At 40.9% G+C, this 19,382-nt stretch overlaps 1 protein-coding gene across 1 annotated transcript; it reads left to right on the top strand.

Moving 5' to 3' along the window:
- Window positions 1-906: 906 nt before the first annotated feature.
- LOC148868211 (putative pectate lyase 4) lies at window positions 907-15,537 on the top strand. The gene is made up of 5 exons (XM_088969658.1): window positions 907-1,354; window positions 2,116-2,467; window positions 2,566-2,776; window positions 3,301-3,369; window positions 15,151-15,537. The coding sequence occupies exons 1-5, from the start codon at window positions 1,057-1,059 to the stop codon at window positions 15,385-15,387; spliced, it is 1,167 nt and encodes a 388-aa protein (XP_088825784.1). The 5' UTR covers window positions 907-1,056; the 3' UTR covers window positions 15,388-15,537.
- The last annotated feature ends 3,845 nt before the right edge of the window (window positions 15,538-19,382 follow it).

Below are 19,382 nucleotides of genomic sequence, written 5' to 3'. Positions count from 1 at the left end.
TGTGAATAATAAGCATTGGAAAATCCGAAATATAAGATATTTTGGCACATAACACAATGTACAGAACTTATAACTTTCTCGATTTAACTCTACTTAGGAATCGCAATGGGATGGGTATGGGGTGGGAAATCCCCACCCCATCCACACTCCATAAACAAAATCCCCTACTCTGCTCCTTGCCTCATCCTTAGTTGCAGGGCAAGGATTCAACCCTTGAAACAATTATCTAAAAATACATCAAACCTGTATCGTATTTTAGAAATGAGATTATAGAATGATGGAATCCCTAAGTCATATTATATATTTAGAAATTAAAATTAAATCTAAGGATATTTTAATAATTTATTATTGGATTTGGGGCAAATTTGAGTAATTATATGTGGATTTCATTCTGGGTTTGGAGAAAAAAAAATTCTGTCCCGTCCATTCCCATTTAAGATAAGGAACCCCCCTGTCCTAATTCTTAGGGGAAAATTGCCCTATTAAAACTATCGGGTGCAGGTTGGGTAGGCTGGGCTGGGGTTATGATCAACATAAGCCCAACCCTAAGATTTGGGCATAAGGCCCAAGCTTAGACCAAGTTTGAGGTAAAGCTCAATCTTCCCAATCCAGGCCCAACCCTCTTTAAAATTTGATGCAATAAGGTTGTATTCAGACTCATGTTTAACTCACTTTGGTCAATGAATCTATTTTAAAATTTGACATTCGTGTATATATATATATATATATATAGTCGGACCATGCTGAGATTGGGTTTATATGAAAATAAAGTTAGGCCGGACTCAAGCTAACTAAGGATTAGGCCCGGGCCCAACCTGAAAAAAATAAAACAAATAAAAAAGAATGAAAGTCATGGGCCCAGGGCCAGCCGAGGACCGATAATGTAAAACCCAGCCCGTGTAAATTACGGACTGAGTTATGAAAGAAGTTGGAGTTGAGCAAGGCAAGAGAGCGTGGAGGGAGAAACGAAACCGTGTCCAAGCAACTTTCTCACTGAACTGTGAGGTGTGAGCAGAGCAATAAGTCATCGATCGGGGTTACTCGATTTGGGAATTAATGGGTACCGTCCACGGGCGTTGCTCGACCAAGCTTCGCAATAGTCGCAACGGCATAAACGGATCTTTTCCCGATAGGAGGAGGCCGGCCGTTGCAGGTTTTGAAAATAAAGATAATACCCCGCCAAATCAAGCTGCCCATACCACCCCAATTGGATCAGCTCAGACGAATATGGCTTCGCTGCCTTACGCTCACGTAGATTGCAGCTTGAGAGCTTTGGCCGGACAGGCCGAGGGTTTTGGTCGATTCGCCATCGGCGGTCTACATGGACCACTTTATCATGTCACTACTTTAGCAGGTTCACTCATTTCTTTTTATTTATTTATTTTCGTTCCTTTCATTTTAAACTTTCTCGGTTTAAAGACGGAATAGTTTTGGTTGAATATATTTGTCAAATCTAATGCTTTGGTTGAACGCTAATTGCCTCTGGTTTTCCATCTGAATATGTTGGATTTTATTTGGGTTATTGTTTTTGACCTTTTCGAGCTCTCTCGATTTTGTTTTATTCCAGAGCTTTCTTTGCGATAGGTACGCAATGTAAAACTGTGGAATTGGTTTCTGTGCATGTGTCGGTTTGTTTACAAAGATCCACTATGGAAGCGTGTTTAGTAAGTTGCAACTTATAACCTGGGTAGTTAGCTGTTGTTGCTTTGGATTAAACGAACTTTTTACAGAAATAGGTAAATGGGATGGAGGCATATTACACTTGATCTCCCCGACCAACCTTCTGTGGTTTTTGGTGGATTTAGTTGATTATGTTCTCAATCAATTCAATTTGGATCTATTTCTACCTTCCATGCGGATTCATCTCTGTTGTTGCTAGAATTGCCAAGGTAGGGTTTCAGATTCAAAAGTTATATGTTGAAAAACCTCAGAAAACGCTAGCGGTGCATAATTTACCATCTCATTCAGCTTACAAATTTGATTTGGATTGGCAATTCACTGGCATTGTGGAGGACATGTTAATTGGTTTTTAGATGCTATTAATTGTGTTAAGATATGCCTGCTTATTGTTATCAATATTCTGCCAAAATAACTTCCCCCTTCTCCTGCCTGTAGATGATGGTCTTGGATCACTGCGTGATGGTTGTCGCAGAAAAGAACCACTCTGGATTGTTTTTCAAGTTTCGGGCACCATCCAACTTTTATCTTACCTGAGTGTAGCATCTTATAAGACAATTGATGGCCGGGGCCAAAGGATAAAACTCACGGGAAAAGGTCTTAGGCTGAAGGAATGTGAACATGTGATCATATGCAATCTAGAGTTTGAAGGTGGTAGAGGACACGATGTTGATGGTATTCAAATAAAACCCAAGTCAAGGCACATATGGATAGACCGCTGCAGTTTGCGTGATTATGATGATGGGCTGATTGATATTACACGAGAAAGCACTGATATTACTATCTCTAGGTGAGGAGATGATTGTGCATATTACTCGAGTAGGAATATTTTTTTGTGGACTATGGTTGATTGATAATCTATGAATCACATTCTTTGACTTTCATCAGATGTCACTTTTCACAGCATGACAAGACCATGCTTATTGGAGCAGATCCCACTCATACTGGTGATAGATGTATCCGTGTAACCATTCACCATTGCTTTTTCAATGGGACCAGACAGCGGCATCCTCGTGTTAGATTTGGAAAGGTTCATTTATACAACAATTACACCAGGAATTGGGGTATTTATGCTGTTTGTGCTAGCGTGGAGTCGCAGGTACTGATACGCCTATGAATTTGTTTAGTTGATGATGGGCACAGGCTTATTATGAATTTTTCTGGAATGTGAACTTCTTTAGATGGATCTTCTTTTATTACATGTGCAGAAAGAGGTGTCAGTCCAATGTCCAATGCAGTTTATGTATTCTCATTCCTTTCCCCAGCCCAATGACCTAAATTACATGACTTAAAAAGTTATTTTCTCTTATTGATCTATTTAGCAAAAGAAAAAAGAAAAGAAAAAGCTAATTGACTGCTGTCACTGATGGAGGTAAAGTTAACTGCTTTCTAGGGAGCAGGGTTGATCAGACAAGATATACCTATGTGGCCAATCCAAAGGACTGGCTTGAAGATGGACAGATTAGATTGGCAGCTCTGCTGTTCATTTGACTAAAACATGACCAACTATCTAGGGAATGAGTGTGGATGGATTTCTTTAGACCTTTAGAATTTACATATTTGTAATGCATATAAATCTTTGCTATAATTGTGAAATTATGTAATGCCTTTTTTGTGCACCAGATATACTCCCAGTGCAATATATATGAAGCAGGACAGAAGAAGGTCACTTTTAAATATATGACTGAAAAGGTATGCTTTTTTTTTAATTCTTTTTTTTTTCACAAAAATTGTGTCTTGTCTCATTACTTGGGAGATTTTTGCAAAGCCAGTGTTTTATGTGATGACTTGGGAGAAACTCTAGGACTATACCTATCTAGAACCTTGATACTTTCTTTTCAGAATATTATGTGTTTTGTCTTAGTCTCTGATGAAAAAACTATTATGCCATCATAACATTAGCAAGGTGATGAGAGAAAAAGTGAACAGGGCTGTGGATCCAGTTTGAAAACCTATAATATACTTATTAATAAAAAATTATAATATACTTGGCAGATACTGTTTAGACCCTAAGGTTAAGCACTTAAAGTTTATTAATTTAAACCATTATAGTGAATCTATAGTTTTCTTTGAAATGGTAACATGTAATTGTATTGATATCACCCAAAATCCAAACGTGTTTACAAGTATGCTCCTGTACAACTAAGTACTATAAATTTAGAGCTAGGCTATACCATGCATAGGCAAAAATCATTAAAGCTTGTGGTAGGATTCAAAAGGAAAGAAAGAAGCAGGGGATGGGGATACTTCCCTGCATACTTGTGAGCAGAGAACCATGAGTTTATAGTGGCTACTATCCTTCTAAAAATTGACTCAACTAAGGAGCACCACTTGATGCCTAAAATATCAAGGTAATTAACCCGCAACACTTTCATCGTCATAGGGTTGGCTACATGAATCATGTTTCGCCAGTCCATTCTGTTTAATGCCATATCCATTGTTAAATTATTGGTGCTTAAATCATCGCTTATTATTTCTACCTATGTCCTTTTTGGTCTACCTCTTACCCTTCTAGTCCATTCAACTTATAACAAATCACTTCTTCTTATGGGTGCTATTGATGGTCTTCTATATACATGGTGAAACCATCTGTTATGGATGCATTCGCAGGAAGGACATACAGCCGCCGCCGGCAGCAGCAGTGAGGAGGGCCCACACAACAACTTATCTTGCCACTGCCAGCTTATCCTGCCAGCTCTCCATTAGCTTACTTTATCCAGTTCTGTTCTTACTTATCTATTAGAAGTAGGAGTTTGATTTAAAGTTGGATTGTCCTAGCTTAGCCGAATGGAATAAGGAGTCACCTCTTGTAATCTCCTATTTAAGGAGCTGTGAATTGGAATAAAGGCATTCCGTTTTCCAGTTAAGAGAAGAGTGAGGAGAGTTCAGGTGGTCTCTTGGACAAATCACCCATTCGGTTGCCACAATAGGGTCTGAACGCAAGGGAAGGCGCAAGGGGAAGCAAGAGGTTCTCCCTGTGGACCGACCCGTGATGAGATCCTACGCCCGGACCCATAACATTCTGGTATCAGAGCCTATCGTCATGGGGGATCAGGAGCCGCTGCCATCCAGGGTCCACGAAATGGAGCATAGGCTCGCAGAAACTAGCATGGAGGTTCGTGAAGTCAAGGATGATGTCCGGGAGCTGTGACGCCTGCTGGAAACGTTCCTCTCCAACAAAGAAAGAAACTTCGAGGGAACCGCCATCACCAACAGTCGCCGTCCGGACTCGGCAGAGACGTCCAGCGAATAGCAGATTGCTGCCCCGACAGCCGCAGTTATTCCCAAGTATAGTCGGCTAGAATTTCCGTCTTACAACGGCACCAGAGACCCGTTAGGATGGTTGTATCATTGCGAACAGTTCTTCCGTAATCAGCGCACTGATGACAAAGACAAGGTCAGTCTGGCCACTTTCCACCTATCGGAAGAGGCACAACTCTGGTTCTACCGTTTGGAGCAGGAAGAACCCGAGCTCAGTTGGGGTCAATTTAAATCCTATTGCCTCCTCAGGTTTGGACCCCCGTTGACAAGCAACCCGCTGGGCGAGTTAATTAACCTCAAGCAAACTGGAACAGTGGCAGAATACCAACGCCTGTTCCAAACCCTTCTCGCCAGAGCAACCTCGGTTCGCGTAGATTGGCAAGTCGATATGTTCACCGCGGGGCTGGCAGAACCCCTAAGGGTGGATGTGGGGATCCAACACCCTCCCAACCTGGTCACAACGATGAACCTCGCACGCGCCTTCGAACGGAAACTGCAGCTCACCCACGGAACCCTCAGTGTAGGTCGGCCAACAATGACCTGGGCTCCTTTAAAGGCAGCAGGAGTGCCTCCTTCTTCAACTGCCAGTAGGGAACCAAGGCTTCCTACCGGTAAACCTTCCAGATCGGCATCAAGTATAGGGAGTAGCAGGACAACACCCCTTATTAGACGACTATCCCGAGCTGAGATGGCAGAACGGCGCGCAAGATGGCAGTGCTTCAACTGCGATGATCTGTACTCCCCCGAGCACAGGTGCAAGAAGCTTTTCTGTCTTCTGGTAGACGAACCCGAAGAGGACGAGGATGAACCTGCAGCATCAGACCCTAAGATCTCCCTCCATGCAATCACGGGGATCAAAACCTCACAAACCATGCAACTAAGGGCGCTGGTAGCAGGGAAACCAGTACATATTCTCATAGACTCCGATAGCACCCACAACTTTGTCAGTGAACAGGCTGCCTGCCAGTTAGAACTACCGATGGAAATCAGGCCGCAGTTACAAGTAGCTGTGGCAAACGGGGAAAGAGTTCACAGCCCCGAAATCTGCAAGGACACCAAGATTCAGGTTAGGTCAGAATCTTTCCTTGCTGATTTATTCTTACTCTCCTTGGATGAATTCGGCATCGTCCTGGGAGTCAAATGGCTGATCATTCTAGGGCCAATCCTATGGGATTTCAGTGCCCTGACTATGACATTCCAGTTGGACGGAAAACCAGTTACATGGCAGGGAACTAGGATAAGATCAAAGACGCAGTTGCATACACTTCAAGGTGAGAACTTGCGCACCACAGATATGGAGAGGCTTCTCACGGATTTTTCTGCAGTATTCCAAGAACCCAAGGGGCTTCCACCTTCCAGAGCTTGCGATCATCGGATCCCTCTGATAGCCGGATCGGATCCCGTCGTCGTCTGACCCTATCGCTACCCACACCGACAAAAGGATGAAATAGATAGGCAGTGTGCAGATATGTTACAGCAAGGGATCATCCGTCCCACCTGCTCCCCTTTTTCCTCTCCGGTTCTGTTGGTACCCAAGCAGGATGGGACTTGGAGATTTTGTGTGGACTACAGAGAGCTTAACAGCCGAATGGTCAAGGATAAATTTCCTATCCCCATCGTAGATGAGCTGTTGGACGAACTCCATGGCGCCCAATACTTCTCAAAATTAGACCTCCGGTCAGGTTACTTCCAGGTCCGAATGACTCCCGAAGATATAGAGAAAACAATCTTCAGGACACATCATGGCCATTTTGAGTTCCTAGTCATGCCATTCGGCCTCAACAACGCTCCTTCCACGTTCCAGTCCCTGATGAACGAAGTGTTTCACTCCCACCTCCGCAGATTTGTCTTGGTATTCTTTGACGACATCCTAGTCTATAGCAAGTCGTGGGTACAACATGTTTAACATCTACGGATCGTTTTTGAACTCCTGCGACAACACCAACTCTTCCTTAAGCGATCCAAATGCTCCTTTGGGGAATGACGGGTCCTTTACTTAGGACATGTGATCAGTAGGCAAGGGGTCACTGTGGATGATTCCAAGATTCAGGCGATCAAGGAATGGCCCAGACCGCAATCCGCCAAGGCTCTCTGCGGATTCCTAGGATTGACGGGTTACTACCGCAAGTTTGTACAAAATTACGGACTTTTGGCGGCACCACTAACCAATCTACTCAAGAAGAATGCTTTCCACTGGGATCATACAACCGATGCAGCCTTTGCGAGTTTAAGAGAAGCCCTCTCCTCCACTCCGGTCCTACAACTGCCAAACTTTGAGCTCGAGTTCACTGTCTAATGCGATGCATCCGGTACTGGCATCGGCGCCATACTACAACTGCCACCTTATGGGGAAGGTCCTTCGTTGTCAAGACGGACCACTACAACCTCAAATATTTGTTGGAACAACGGCTTACCACTTCGCCGCAACAACATTGGGTCAACAAACTACTGGGTTTCGATTTTTGGGTGGACTACAAGGTGGGAACCTTGAACCGTGTAGTAGATGCCTTATCTTGCCGAGCAGAAGAAGACAATATGCTCCTCCATGCGATCTCCCAACCCCGAGCCACCCTGCTGGAAGACATCCGGAACACGCTGCCACAATCACTAGAGTGGAATGATCTTGTCCAGAAAATACAGTCCGGAACGACCAACCCAAACTGGTCCATGCACGACGGGTTAGCACTCTACAAGGGACGGATATATCTTCGAGCCGACTGTCCCTTAACCCCCTCCGTCATCTCTAGCATACACAACTCCATGCATGAAGGTGTCCAGAAAACATTGCACCGCATCCACGCTGATTTCCACTGGCGGGGCATGAGGGCTTCGGTGCGGGACTTCATTCAGAATTGCTCTATGTGCCAACAACAAAAGTGGGAAAACTTGCACCCAACAGGCCTTCTCCAACCGCTTTCACTCCCAACTCAGATCTGGGCCGATATTTCCATGGATTTCATTGAGGGCCTACCCAAGGTTGGCGGGAAATCGGTCTTATTCGTGGTGGTGGACCGTTTTTCCAAGTATGCTCATTTCCTTCCCTTATCCCATCCATATAGCGCGGTCTCAGTCGCCCACACCTTCTTCACCCATATTTTCCGACTGCATGGGCTACCTGAATCCATCGTCAGTGACAGGGACCTGGTTTTTACTAGCACCTTCTGGAAGGAGCTATTTCGACTGCAGGGAACAGCCCTAGCCTTCTCCTCCGCCTACCATCCACAGACGGACGACCAAACGGAGGTGGTAAACCGAACGATAGAGATGTACCTCCGCTGTTTTGTGGGAGACCAGCTACGGCATTGGGTGGAGTACCTCCCGTGGGCCGAATACTGTTACAACACATCTTATCACTCCTCTCTTGGCATGACTCCCTTCCGGGTTGTTTATGGTCGGGACCCTCCCCGTCTATTGTCTTACGAACCGGGTTCGACACGGTTGGAAGAAGTGGATCGAGGCCTGCAAGACTGCGATGCCCTCCTCGCCGAAGTCTCCCTACGCTTATAGCAGGCTCAGGCATGCATGAAGAACGCCTACGATCAGCACCACAGAGAATTAACCTTTGAACCCAGACAGTTCGTATGGATGAAGCTCCAACCCTATCGGCAACACTCCCTCATATGCAGAGCTTCCCCTAAACTAGCCCCCAAATTCTACGGGCCCTTCAAGATTTTACGGCAGATCAGGAAGGTTGCATATCAACTCGAGCTACCAGACCACATCAGACTCCATGATACCTTCCACGTGTCCTTACTCAAGCCATTTACAGGGACTCCTCCTGAGAAGATACCTCCCCTACCACCCTTAAAGGACGGCAGACTCATTCTCCAACCTCAAGCTCTTATCCGGTCCCGCGTCAATTGAGGGACCTTAGAAGTGCTAGTAGAGTGGGACGAACTACCATCAGCTGAGGCCACCTGGATTCCCTGGTCTGATCTTCACAGTGCTTATTCGGATCTCGAGCTTGAGGACAAGCTCGTTGCCCAGGAGGGGTGTGATGTTATGGATGCATTTGTAGGAAGTACATATCGCCGCCGCCAGTAGCAACAGTGAGGAGGGCCCACACAACAACCTATCTTGCCACGTCAGCTTATCCTGCTAGCTCTCCATTAGCTTACTTTATCCAGTTATGTTCTTATCTATTAGAGATAGGAGTTAAGTTCAGTTCTTAGTAGGAGTTTGCTTACCTATTAGAAGTAGGAGTTTGATTTAAAGTTGGATTGTCCTAGCTTAGCCGAATGGAATAAGGAGCCACCTCTTGCAATCTCCTATTTAAGGAGCTGTGAATTGGAATAAAGGCATTCGGTTTTCCAGTTAAGAGAAGAGTGAGGAGAGTTCGGGTGGTCTCTTAGACAAATCACCCATTCGGTTGCCACAATAGGGTTTGCACGCAAGGGAAGGCGCAAGGGGAAGCAAGAGGTTCTCCCTGTGGACTGACCCATGACGAGATCCTACGCCTGGGCCCATAACACCATCATAGTCTACTTTCTTTCATTTTATCACCTATTGGATCTACTCCTAAATTCCTATGAATGACCTATACACTTTGCTGAAGTTAAATTATATGAGTTGATGAAATTGTGCCATTACCCAATGTAAGTCCCTGCTATCTGTCAGCCTGAGATTTTTTGTACAAAGTTGCCACTCTCTAACTTGAGCCCTCATTCTCATATTTGTTAGCTTGAGATTGTACTATTATCCCAAGCAGTGGTCCCTTGTATATGAATCATGGTTTAAAGTATCGATACACCCAATACGCATGAATAGGTGTATTGGGTGTTTCACTATTTAATAACTTTGCTTTTTTAGTTTTTTTTTAGTTTTTTTCTTCAAAATTGCATAAGGGGTTCAGTTTTAAGCATGCCTACCCCCTGAAAATGATCAAAATCCAAAGCACCCCTTATTTGGGGTTTTGGGCAGCTCCCAATACGATACAATGCGCCCGATACAGGGTGCATCGTATCGAAATTTTGAACGTTGATATGAATAGATGGCTTGTATTGCCCCCTCAATTTCTTGATACAACACGTGGTCCATGACTCCATGTTTGGTTGATCTACATATCATCCTTGCTGAGGCATTTTCCCAAGGATGTTTAGACCATAAATGCCACTTCAGATGAGGCAAGTGTTTCTCATATCTATCGACTTGGGAAATTTGCTCCCTCCAGCATGGATATGTTTCTGAAAAAAGGTCAGGCGGTGAACTTCTCCAATGTGTTCCACAACCACATCCTTGAATTAGCATTAGCAGGCCTGATCAGGTTTCCATTTCATTTATTTCTCACTTGTTCAGGTCTCTTCTGAATATAAGGGTCCACACCATTATTTTGCAAAATATTGCATGCAAGCAGGGTAACTGTTATTAAGAAGTCAAGAATTGGATCTAGAGCCATTTACTAGTTCATAGTCAATTTCTTTGATGAAGTATTCTTTTGCTCTCTCGATTCCTGTCCATACTACATAATCATAGGTGAATTGTACCCTTGTCCCTCCCATACAGTGTTTTAAAAGCGCAAGGGCCAATTTGTGCCTGAGGTGCAAGGCATAAGGTGAGGCACGCACTCACGCACCCTTTTAAGCAAGGTGCAAAATTACAAAAAAAAAGCTAAAAATAAAAAAAAAAGTCAGAAAATTAAAAAAATTAAGAAAATGCAAAAAATTCAAAAAACATTAAATATAATGTTAATAAAAAATATAAACTTAAAATTTAAAATAAATGTTTTAAAAACCTATTATCTAAAATTAAAATACATAAACATAACATGTAAAGCGTATTCAAATGAAAATTAAAAAATAAAAGCAAACATATAAAGCATTTTCAAGCATGTAAAACCCACAATCTCTTTTTCTCCTTAATGTGATGTAGAACATATTGCATTCTTTTTTTTTTTGATGAATAATAATAAGTTTATTGATTCATAAGCAAATTAGAGTGAGTTCATACATCATCCCAACGAGAGGTGCGAGCTGCAGCCCCTCCTTGAAACTTACAAGTAAACTATGAAAGAAAAACAAGAATCACAACTGAGCCCAAAATAATTCTTCCCTATTTACCCCTTGCTTAGCTAACACATCTGACAAGGTATTTGCTGATCTCCCCACCCACTGTACAGTGACCGACATATTCCTTGTCAACCAACTAAATTTCTTCATTTCATTCTTGTATCGCCACATAGCCTCCTCAGAATTTTTTAACCAATCCACCACCACTTTGGAATCCCCCTCGATTATTAGATGTTGTACCCCCAGCTGGTTTGCAAATTGGACCCCTTGTACAGCAGCTAAAAGTTTTGCCCTGATGGAATTCCCAATTCCCAAAGGACCTGAGTAGATCTACAAAATCTCTCCCTTCTCATTTCTCAAAGCACCCCCACTCCGGATAATCTTGGATTACCCATGCTGCTTCCGTCAAAGTTCAACTTAATTGAGCCTTCGGGTGGAGGAGACCAGTTTGTACTTGATTTGGCCTTTAAAGATGAACACCTTGCTACTGCTGACCAATTTCTCCAAATGTCATTAGAGGAGAATTGATGAAAGATTTCCAAGGTTTTCAGCCAATGTATTGCCCTGTTTAACACACAGTCTTTCAAATCTTGGTTGTTCTTTTCCTTATCTTGAAAAATTATGAGATTCCTTTCCTCCCAAAGAGTCCAAGTCAAGGCAGCACGAGCACATCTCCACATAATTCTCCCTATTATGTGAACTTCTGCTGGTAGACTCCAACTACCCCCTAACAACGGAAGTAGCCAAGCCCAAAGGTCTGTAGAAAAGGGACAAGATACTAATAAATGGTAACAATCCTCACTGGAAGATACACCAATTAGGAGAAATACAGAGAAAAGGTCTTCTCTTTTGTAGGTTGTCTAAAGTGTGTACTTTCCCATGGAAAACTTCCCAACAAAAAGCCATAATTTTTTTGGGGACTGGCTTACACCAAATTTCTTTTGACGGAAAGGGTTGGTGAGTAGGAAGTTGAGAGATGGACTTGAAAAAAGAAGCACAAGTGAAGGTTCCATTGTACCATGCCCCTCGAGGCAAGCCCGAACAAGTCTATGTTAGGGTCTGAAATTCTTTTTTCTCATATAAAATGTAATGATTTTAAAACTTTCATTGCCTTATAAGAAGATTTTTTATTGCAATGAATGAATGAACAACATTAGCAAATAGGGGGTTCTCGGATTTCAAACCCTAACATAGACTTGTTCGGGCTTGCCTTGAGAGGTGTGGTCGGGGATCTAGGGGGCAGAGCCCCTGACCCAGCCGTTAGACTAAAAAGAAAAGGAAAACGTGCAAAATTTTAAAAAAGGCGCACGCCGGGTGCGCCTGATGCGCCTTGCGCCTCAGCCTAGGTGTGTGCCTTTTGAAAGGGGTGCAACCAGGACCTGGGCGAGGCGCATACCCCAAAATGTGCCTCGCCTGTGCTCCTAGGCTTGAAGGGCCCACCTTTTAACTGCTCCCATATCGTATCTTTGAAAAACCGATACAAGATATGCATGGAAATTAGATGTTTCGTCTTTTTTCATGCGTACCGGACCCGTATTGGGGGCGTATCAAGGGTGTATTGGGGGCGTATCGGGGGTGTATCCGGGCGTATCAGTAGCGTATCGATGAAAAAGATACGGCCAAAAACTAAAAAAAAGAAAATTAAAGGGGAAAAGCAAGCTTCTTTTCCCCGAAATAAGCCTTTTTTCACCCCCAAATGACTCTAAAACTCCAAACTTCATTCCTAGAGTGCTAGATTTGCAAAAGTTTGCAAGAAACAAGTGTAAATCGTTAATTTTTTAAAGATTTTTCAAATTTTGAAAAAATATGGAAAAATAAGTAATTTTTTTTTCAATCTTTTATAATTTCTTGTGATTTTTTTTTCTTGAATGTTTAAACTTATGGTGATCTACATTTCTTACATTCAATATCACAAAATTTTTGTGCTATTAGTAGATTTATGGAAATTTCATGAAGATATTCGGGGAAAATATAAATTAACAAAAAATCTGAAAATGTAAGTTTTTTTCTCTACCTATAAAGACTAAATTTGTTTTAGATCTATGGATTTATCTATCATATCCATAGAGCAATTTAAATTTCTTCTTTAATATTTTTTTGATTTTTTTTATATTTTTAGAATTAAAAAAATAAATAATAATTAATTATATTTTATCATTTGGTCACAACAATTGAATATATTATAATTCTATGGATGATCTATCATATTCATAGACCAATTGAAATTTCTTCTTTAATATATATTTTTTTTAGAACTAAAGAATAAATAAATAATTAATTATATTTTATCATTTGATCACAATGATTGAATATACGGAGAAGTACGGAAACATCCGATGCAGAATTCTGAATTCCAGTCCCCCTACTGAATAAATACGGAGAAGTACGGAAACATCCAATTCACGGTCAGGATGCATTCCCCCTGTACTATGGGGCTATAAAATTCTGATCTGGGCTGATTAGTCATTTTCCCTTGAATATATTATAATTCTATGGATAATCTATCATATCCACAAAGCAATTGAAATTTCTTCTTTAATAACTGTTTTCTGAATATATTATATAATGTTTATTTGTTGTTTATAATTTTTGGAAATGAATAATAAGTAATAATTATTTAAACAATAAATAATTATTAATTATATTTTCTCATAGAGTTGTGTCAATGCATGTTTTATGGTTGGATAGGAGAGTTGGGTTTTTTCTCATCCCATAAAACATTAAAACTTAAGAATTATAATTTATAAATTATAGTTAAGCATGGGATTTCTAATGAAATTATAATTAGCTATAATGTATTTGTTCATAAAACCATTAAAATATATTAATTTAATGTATATACACCTCATTGAGGTCTTATATTTAATGCTGTTGATGTATTTTTATGATTTATTAAAGTATTTATATTGTTTCCAAGTGTATCTTAGTTTTTCTCCGATACGCATGCATATCCAAGGCGTATCCCGATGCATCTCTTAAAATTGCCTTTTCGATACACTTGAAGTTTCCGATACTTTGAACCTTGCATATAATGCATGCCATTCTATATTTGGCAACCCTAGCTTATCTCTGAAGTCTGTCTAGTTCTTGTTGTGCCTTCACACCATTTTCCACGCAGAGAAGTCTTAACACCATTTAAAGATGCTTCAATCCTAATACCACCTATAGCCTTCAGGATAAACTTTGTCCCGATGCACCGAGTATAATGGGAAATCATCTCTTCACCCTTGCCAAAGCAAATACAATGAGAGTTTTTCCAAGGTGTGTGCTGTTTTTTTTGTGAATGGAAACAGAGGAAGTATGTAGGTGCCTGGGTGGATTTGGTAGACTGATTTTGATATGAATGAGATTACCTCCCTTGACAGGAAACTCGCTTTAATGAGGCTATACTCTTTCTATCTGTTAGATCATATGATCCTGAATTTGGGGATGCACCTTGTTTCCAGTTATAGGTCAAAGTATTTGAAAGCCAATCTGCCTAATTTGCAGCCCAATGCCAAGGCTAGATCTTCTATGTTTGCACTATCCCACTGTTATTGTCTCACCTTTGCGTTTGTTAGGTTATATATTTTTATTAGGGAAGCTGGTTGGTGGTCAGTAGAAGATGGTTTGTAGCCTATATCTTTAGTATTCTCTCCCACTTTAGAGGACCGGAATTTTGTGTTTGACTTTATTCACTTATCATATCCTTCATTAGTTTTGATAAAATAAAACCATATCCTTTATTGAAGCCATGAGAATGTTTTAGTATGTGCGTTTTCAATTATTGAGGTTGATAATATCAAATTTGCTAGTAGAAATGCTTGTCCAAAAAAAAAGCGCTAGTAGAAACTGTGCTGCAATGATAATGTTCCACTTTGAGGAACTACAAAACAATCCGATGTTTTTATCTTTTCAATTAGTACTGGTCCATTTTGTCCTGGACATGGGATTCTCAGAATGGCCCATCTACTTGAAAAATTTCCCAGACCAACTCTTGTTAGATGAACGAAAAACATTAATGCTTCTGTTTGCTGTTCCAAGGTCTGTTAATATGTTTGTGTTGGTGGATGGGTGATCAAACTGTTGATATTGCACTTGATTCCCAGTTGAACGAAGTTCTTGCTTCAACTTGTTAATGACCCCGCCCCCCCACCCCCAACAAAAAAAAAAAAAAAACATGTAGTTACATGGACTGAAATGGTGGTTTATCATGCTGGTTATGTAGGCTGCAGACAGGGAACAGGAGAGGTCTGGTTGTATTAGATCTGAGGGTGACATTTTCCTGAATGGAGCTCAAGCTTGTTTATTGACCGAGACAGCTGTGGAAAGCATGTTCCATCCAAGCGAATACTACCCAACATGGACAATGGAAGCTCCTTCAGATGCTCTGAAAGAGGTCCTCCACATTTGTACGGGATGGCAGTCCATCCCAAAACCATCAGAACAAACAGTAATTGCATAGGAGCCTCAAGATCACGTACATCCTTTTTTTTATATTTACCTTGTATTTAAAATAAAGTTGCTTTTTCTTTGCAGTGTCTATTTGAGATTTTACCCGAAGACGTTTGAATAGCCCTTGAAAGATATATAAGAATACAAGTAGGTTATGCTATTTATCTTTTTCTGATTTTGTTTTTTGAAGCCATAAATGGCGAAATTCGTTGATCCATGCTCGGATTGATCAAACAATCAGAAAAGCAAAGGACCCAAACAAAAAGACCAGGAATGAAATGGGCATAGAATTTTTTTCCTTTTGTCAATAGACCATCATCATCGTATTCCTATCCTGGGCTTTGAAGGGTAATATATGTCGGTGTAAGTACATGTTCACCCCGACTGCCTTGGCAATGGCAATAAAGTTACTAAATTGGAACCAAAAAAACACCCACAATGACGATGTGGATCCGCAATGAGTTCATAGTTCTTCATGAACTGCGATGAATTTGAGACCATCACAGACCTGCGATGTGAAAATACATCAATTAAAGTCGCTGGTAGTAGGACATCTAGTAGGATTAAGCGTCAGACTAGTCCTAATGTCACCCGTGTAATGTCTCCCGCGAAGGGAAGTAACATATGTCTACTATGAGATCTTTAGACAAAAAGAAACTTCATCTTAAAAAGATTTCATGAGACACGTGGCAATTTTTTTAAATTTTTAATACCTCATCATAATTCTTTTGACAATTGACTACCTCTGGCCATTAAAGGATTGGCTACTCTTTTTTTATAACTTAGATGAACGTTATGAATTAACTCTGGGAGACTACAATCAACCCGAGCTTCCGATTAACTGAATTCCGGCCTCACGTTACTCGCGTACACCTTTCTGAATGGGGCTGAGGTTCTGTTGGGAGAAACTCCACCTCTTAGCAGGCGATGAGATTCCAACAGACCCACTCCTTCCTGAAGTTGGGGTCAGAGGCCAACAAGGGTATGTTGTTCGCTGTGCCAATGTCGATGTTGGTTCCGGTGTTAGCTAGGGCTTTGATAACAGTTGGATCGATGCCGTGTTTGAACGAGGTGGACTAGAGCAGTTTTGTCATCGCCGCAGGTGGGGGAAGTTTGTTGGTGACTGAAGAGCAGATTCAGGGTGTTTGCGACCTGGACCTTGTGGTCTTCTTCCAATAGCTCGGGGACAACAAACATCATGTCCTCGTTCTAGAACAGCGGTGAAGAACGGATATGTTCGTCATCGTGGTTGGTGAAGAACGACAGTGAGGACAATTTGGTCTTCATGGCTAGTGAAGAATGGTGAAGGCAACCAGTGATAACTCCCGACTGTGAACATCCTCGCGACTATGAACTAGCGGCAGCAATAACCCCCTCCACTTCCATCTCTCTCTCTCTCTCTCCCTCCCTCCTTCTTCCCCTTCTCTCTCGTTCCCTTCCCCTATTTCATCACTGCCCCTGCACGGATTCAAACTCATCAATACCTCCTCCTTTTGCTTTTCTTTTCTTCTTCCTCTCCCTCTCTTTCTCTCGATTCCACTTTTCCTCTCCCCCTTCTCTTGTATCTGATGGAAGATACAGAGAGGCTGCTGATACTTCCCTATTAGGGTCATTTCAACTCGATTATTAGGAGAGAGAAAATTACCTAAGGGTAAAATGGACATTTCCAACCCTTTGCTTACGATTTAATGGCCATGGTAATTGTTTGGAACAATAAGGGTAGTATAATACAACATTTAAACAATAGGGGTGTAGTTAGTCAATTAGCTAAGTAGTTGGGTAGTTTAAGAAATTTGCTCTTCTATAATTTATTGATTAATATTTATTAGAGATTAAACTATTATTTGAGATTACACTATTTATTGACTAATTCAATATATTTTCAGTATTTATTGTATTTTTATTAGATATCTATTGTACTTTCATTATAAATTTATTTTCAATAATTGTGTATTTTACATTAAATTTTCAATAATTATTGAAGATTAAATTATTGTTATTTATTATAAATTAAACTATTAATTTAGTTGAAATTAAGAGTGTTCAAGGATTTCTCAGTTTGATTGTAGGCTGTTTTATGAACCAAATTGACCTAGTTACGTCGGGAGTTTGTCACCTGAAACCGATTGATCATTAGTGAGCCCACCAACTCGGGTTGTATTGGTTTGGGTATATTTTCAATTTAGTTTGTTTGTTCAAAAGATTTAAACTTAAAAATTAAATTTAAATTTAATAAATTATAGTGGTATTATTAAAAAATAAATTTATGATATAAAATATTTTAGATTAAGAAATATGGAAAATTTCCCATTTTCCTATATTAAAAAATTATATTTAAAATATAAACTATTAATATATATCTATGGTCGGGTCGGTTCAATTTTGGTCAGTTTACAAATGGTCAAACCGAAACTGACCTAACTTAGTTGAGTTGGAAAATTGTTAAACTAATGCCGATCTGAAATACTAGAAACCAACTAACTTAGGTCGAGTTCAATTGGATTAATTACTAAAAAGTTAAAAGATAAAACAATTATATACTCTTATATATTTCTATTGTTTAACTTTCATTTAACAAAATCCATGCATTGCACGGGTCCCACTAATTAGAAATATAACAGGTGGGGTAATGAACATGCAGGGATTTAAGACAATATATTTGATGAGTATAAATCCGACCTCCAAATTACTGAACACGTGGCATGTTTGAGTGAACTAACGACCTTGCCTTTAGCTTGGAGAACACCGTCTTGTTGCCATTTCAAAGGATAAGATTCACCTTGGACTCCTCAGTTTCTGCTTGGATATATGGGCTTCACTAGCCTCCAACCTCCGAAGAGATCTTCCTATTGAGACGAGCTCCCATATGGAGAGCTTTTACATAGTAAGACAAGCTCCCTTCTAGGAGAGCTCTTCACATTTGCCCATTGAATGACTACTTAGCAGTACATGCAACAAGATCATTGACACGTGAGGTAAAATTGCCAAGTAACCAATCTTGGGCCCACCACATGCACTGAAGACATGGAAGACAGATCGACATTGCATGTCACAGCCATACACCAAGTGGCTAATGCTTGTCGCACCAATTGGGCTCCAGGTGTCTCAGTTGGATACTGGTTAGCTTGAAGTGGGCCACATGTGTCTAGGTCGAGCATTATGTGGCCAAGCTCGAGTAACAGTTGTCCTGATAAAGCTCCACCACCGCAAAGCAACCTTTAGGTGTTCCAAGACTACAACAAGTGTCCTACATTTGCCCAACACATATACATCCTGATAGGTATACCGGAACCTATTTAAGGGGTGGGTGAACATTTAATTGATATTTTATGAATTCCTGAATTCTCAACCATCTCTAAACACTTGATACTAATTTGATCGTCGGAGTTACAAGATCAGGACATCACCACAGGCTCTATTGTTTCCTCCTACAGGATATCACCGAGTTCCACCACTTTAGGGCGGCATCAATATCAAAAGGTAAAAAACACACACTATCCATCCATACCTTCTTCGGATGAATTGGCATCAATTCTGAGTTACCCAAATGTACTTTCAGCCTACAAATACTGACCCTGGGCTGAGCAGTCATTCTCACCGTTAACAAATTATAAATGGGATTCTCTCGTTGTGTTGTAATATAGATTGCCCAGCATCCTCGCGGTCTTGATTACGTAACAAATTAGAGTTTTATTGACTTTCTTTTCTTCTCCGGTTAAATCCTTAGCGTAGCAATCGATAATTACGTTACGACTAGATTGCTTGACGAAAAGAAGATAAGAGCGACAACTACAATTCCAAATGCAATAATGTTCTTGTCTTCGCTATTCAACTATATTATTTGAGATTGTTTCGTCATCAACTCTCTCTTTCCGCCTGCCGGCCGACCGGTTTTCTTTCAATAGCGTTTCAAACCTCTGAACACTGTACCCACGGCCACCGGCCACGGGCCACGGCAGAGGCGGTAAGTTGGATTCGCTAGGAACTGTATAGCAAGTCAACCTC

Source organism: Nelumbo lutea, chromosome 2 (assembly GCF_056320005.1).
Source record: "Nelumbo lutea isolate HS-2025 chromosome 2, American lotus-T2T, whole genome shotgun sequence".
Lineage (NCBI taxonomy): Eukaryota > Viridiplantae > Streptophyta > Magnoliopsida > Proteales > Nelumbonaceae > Nelumbo > Nelumbo lutea.
This window is presented reverse-complemented; position numbering and strand designations above follow the sequence as displayed.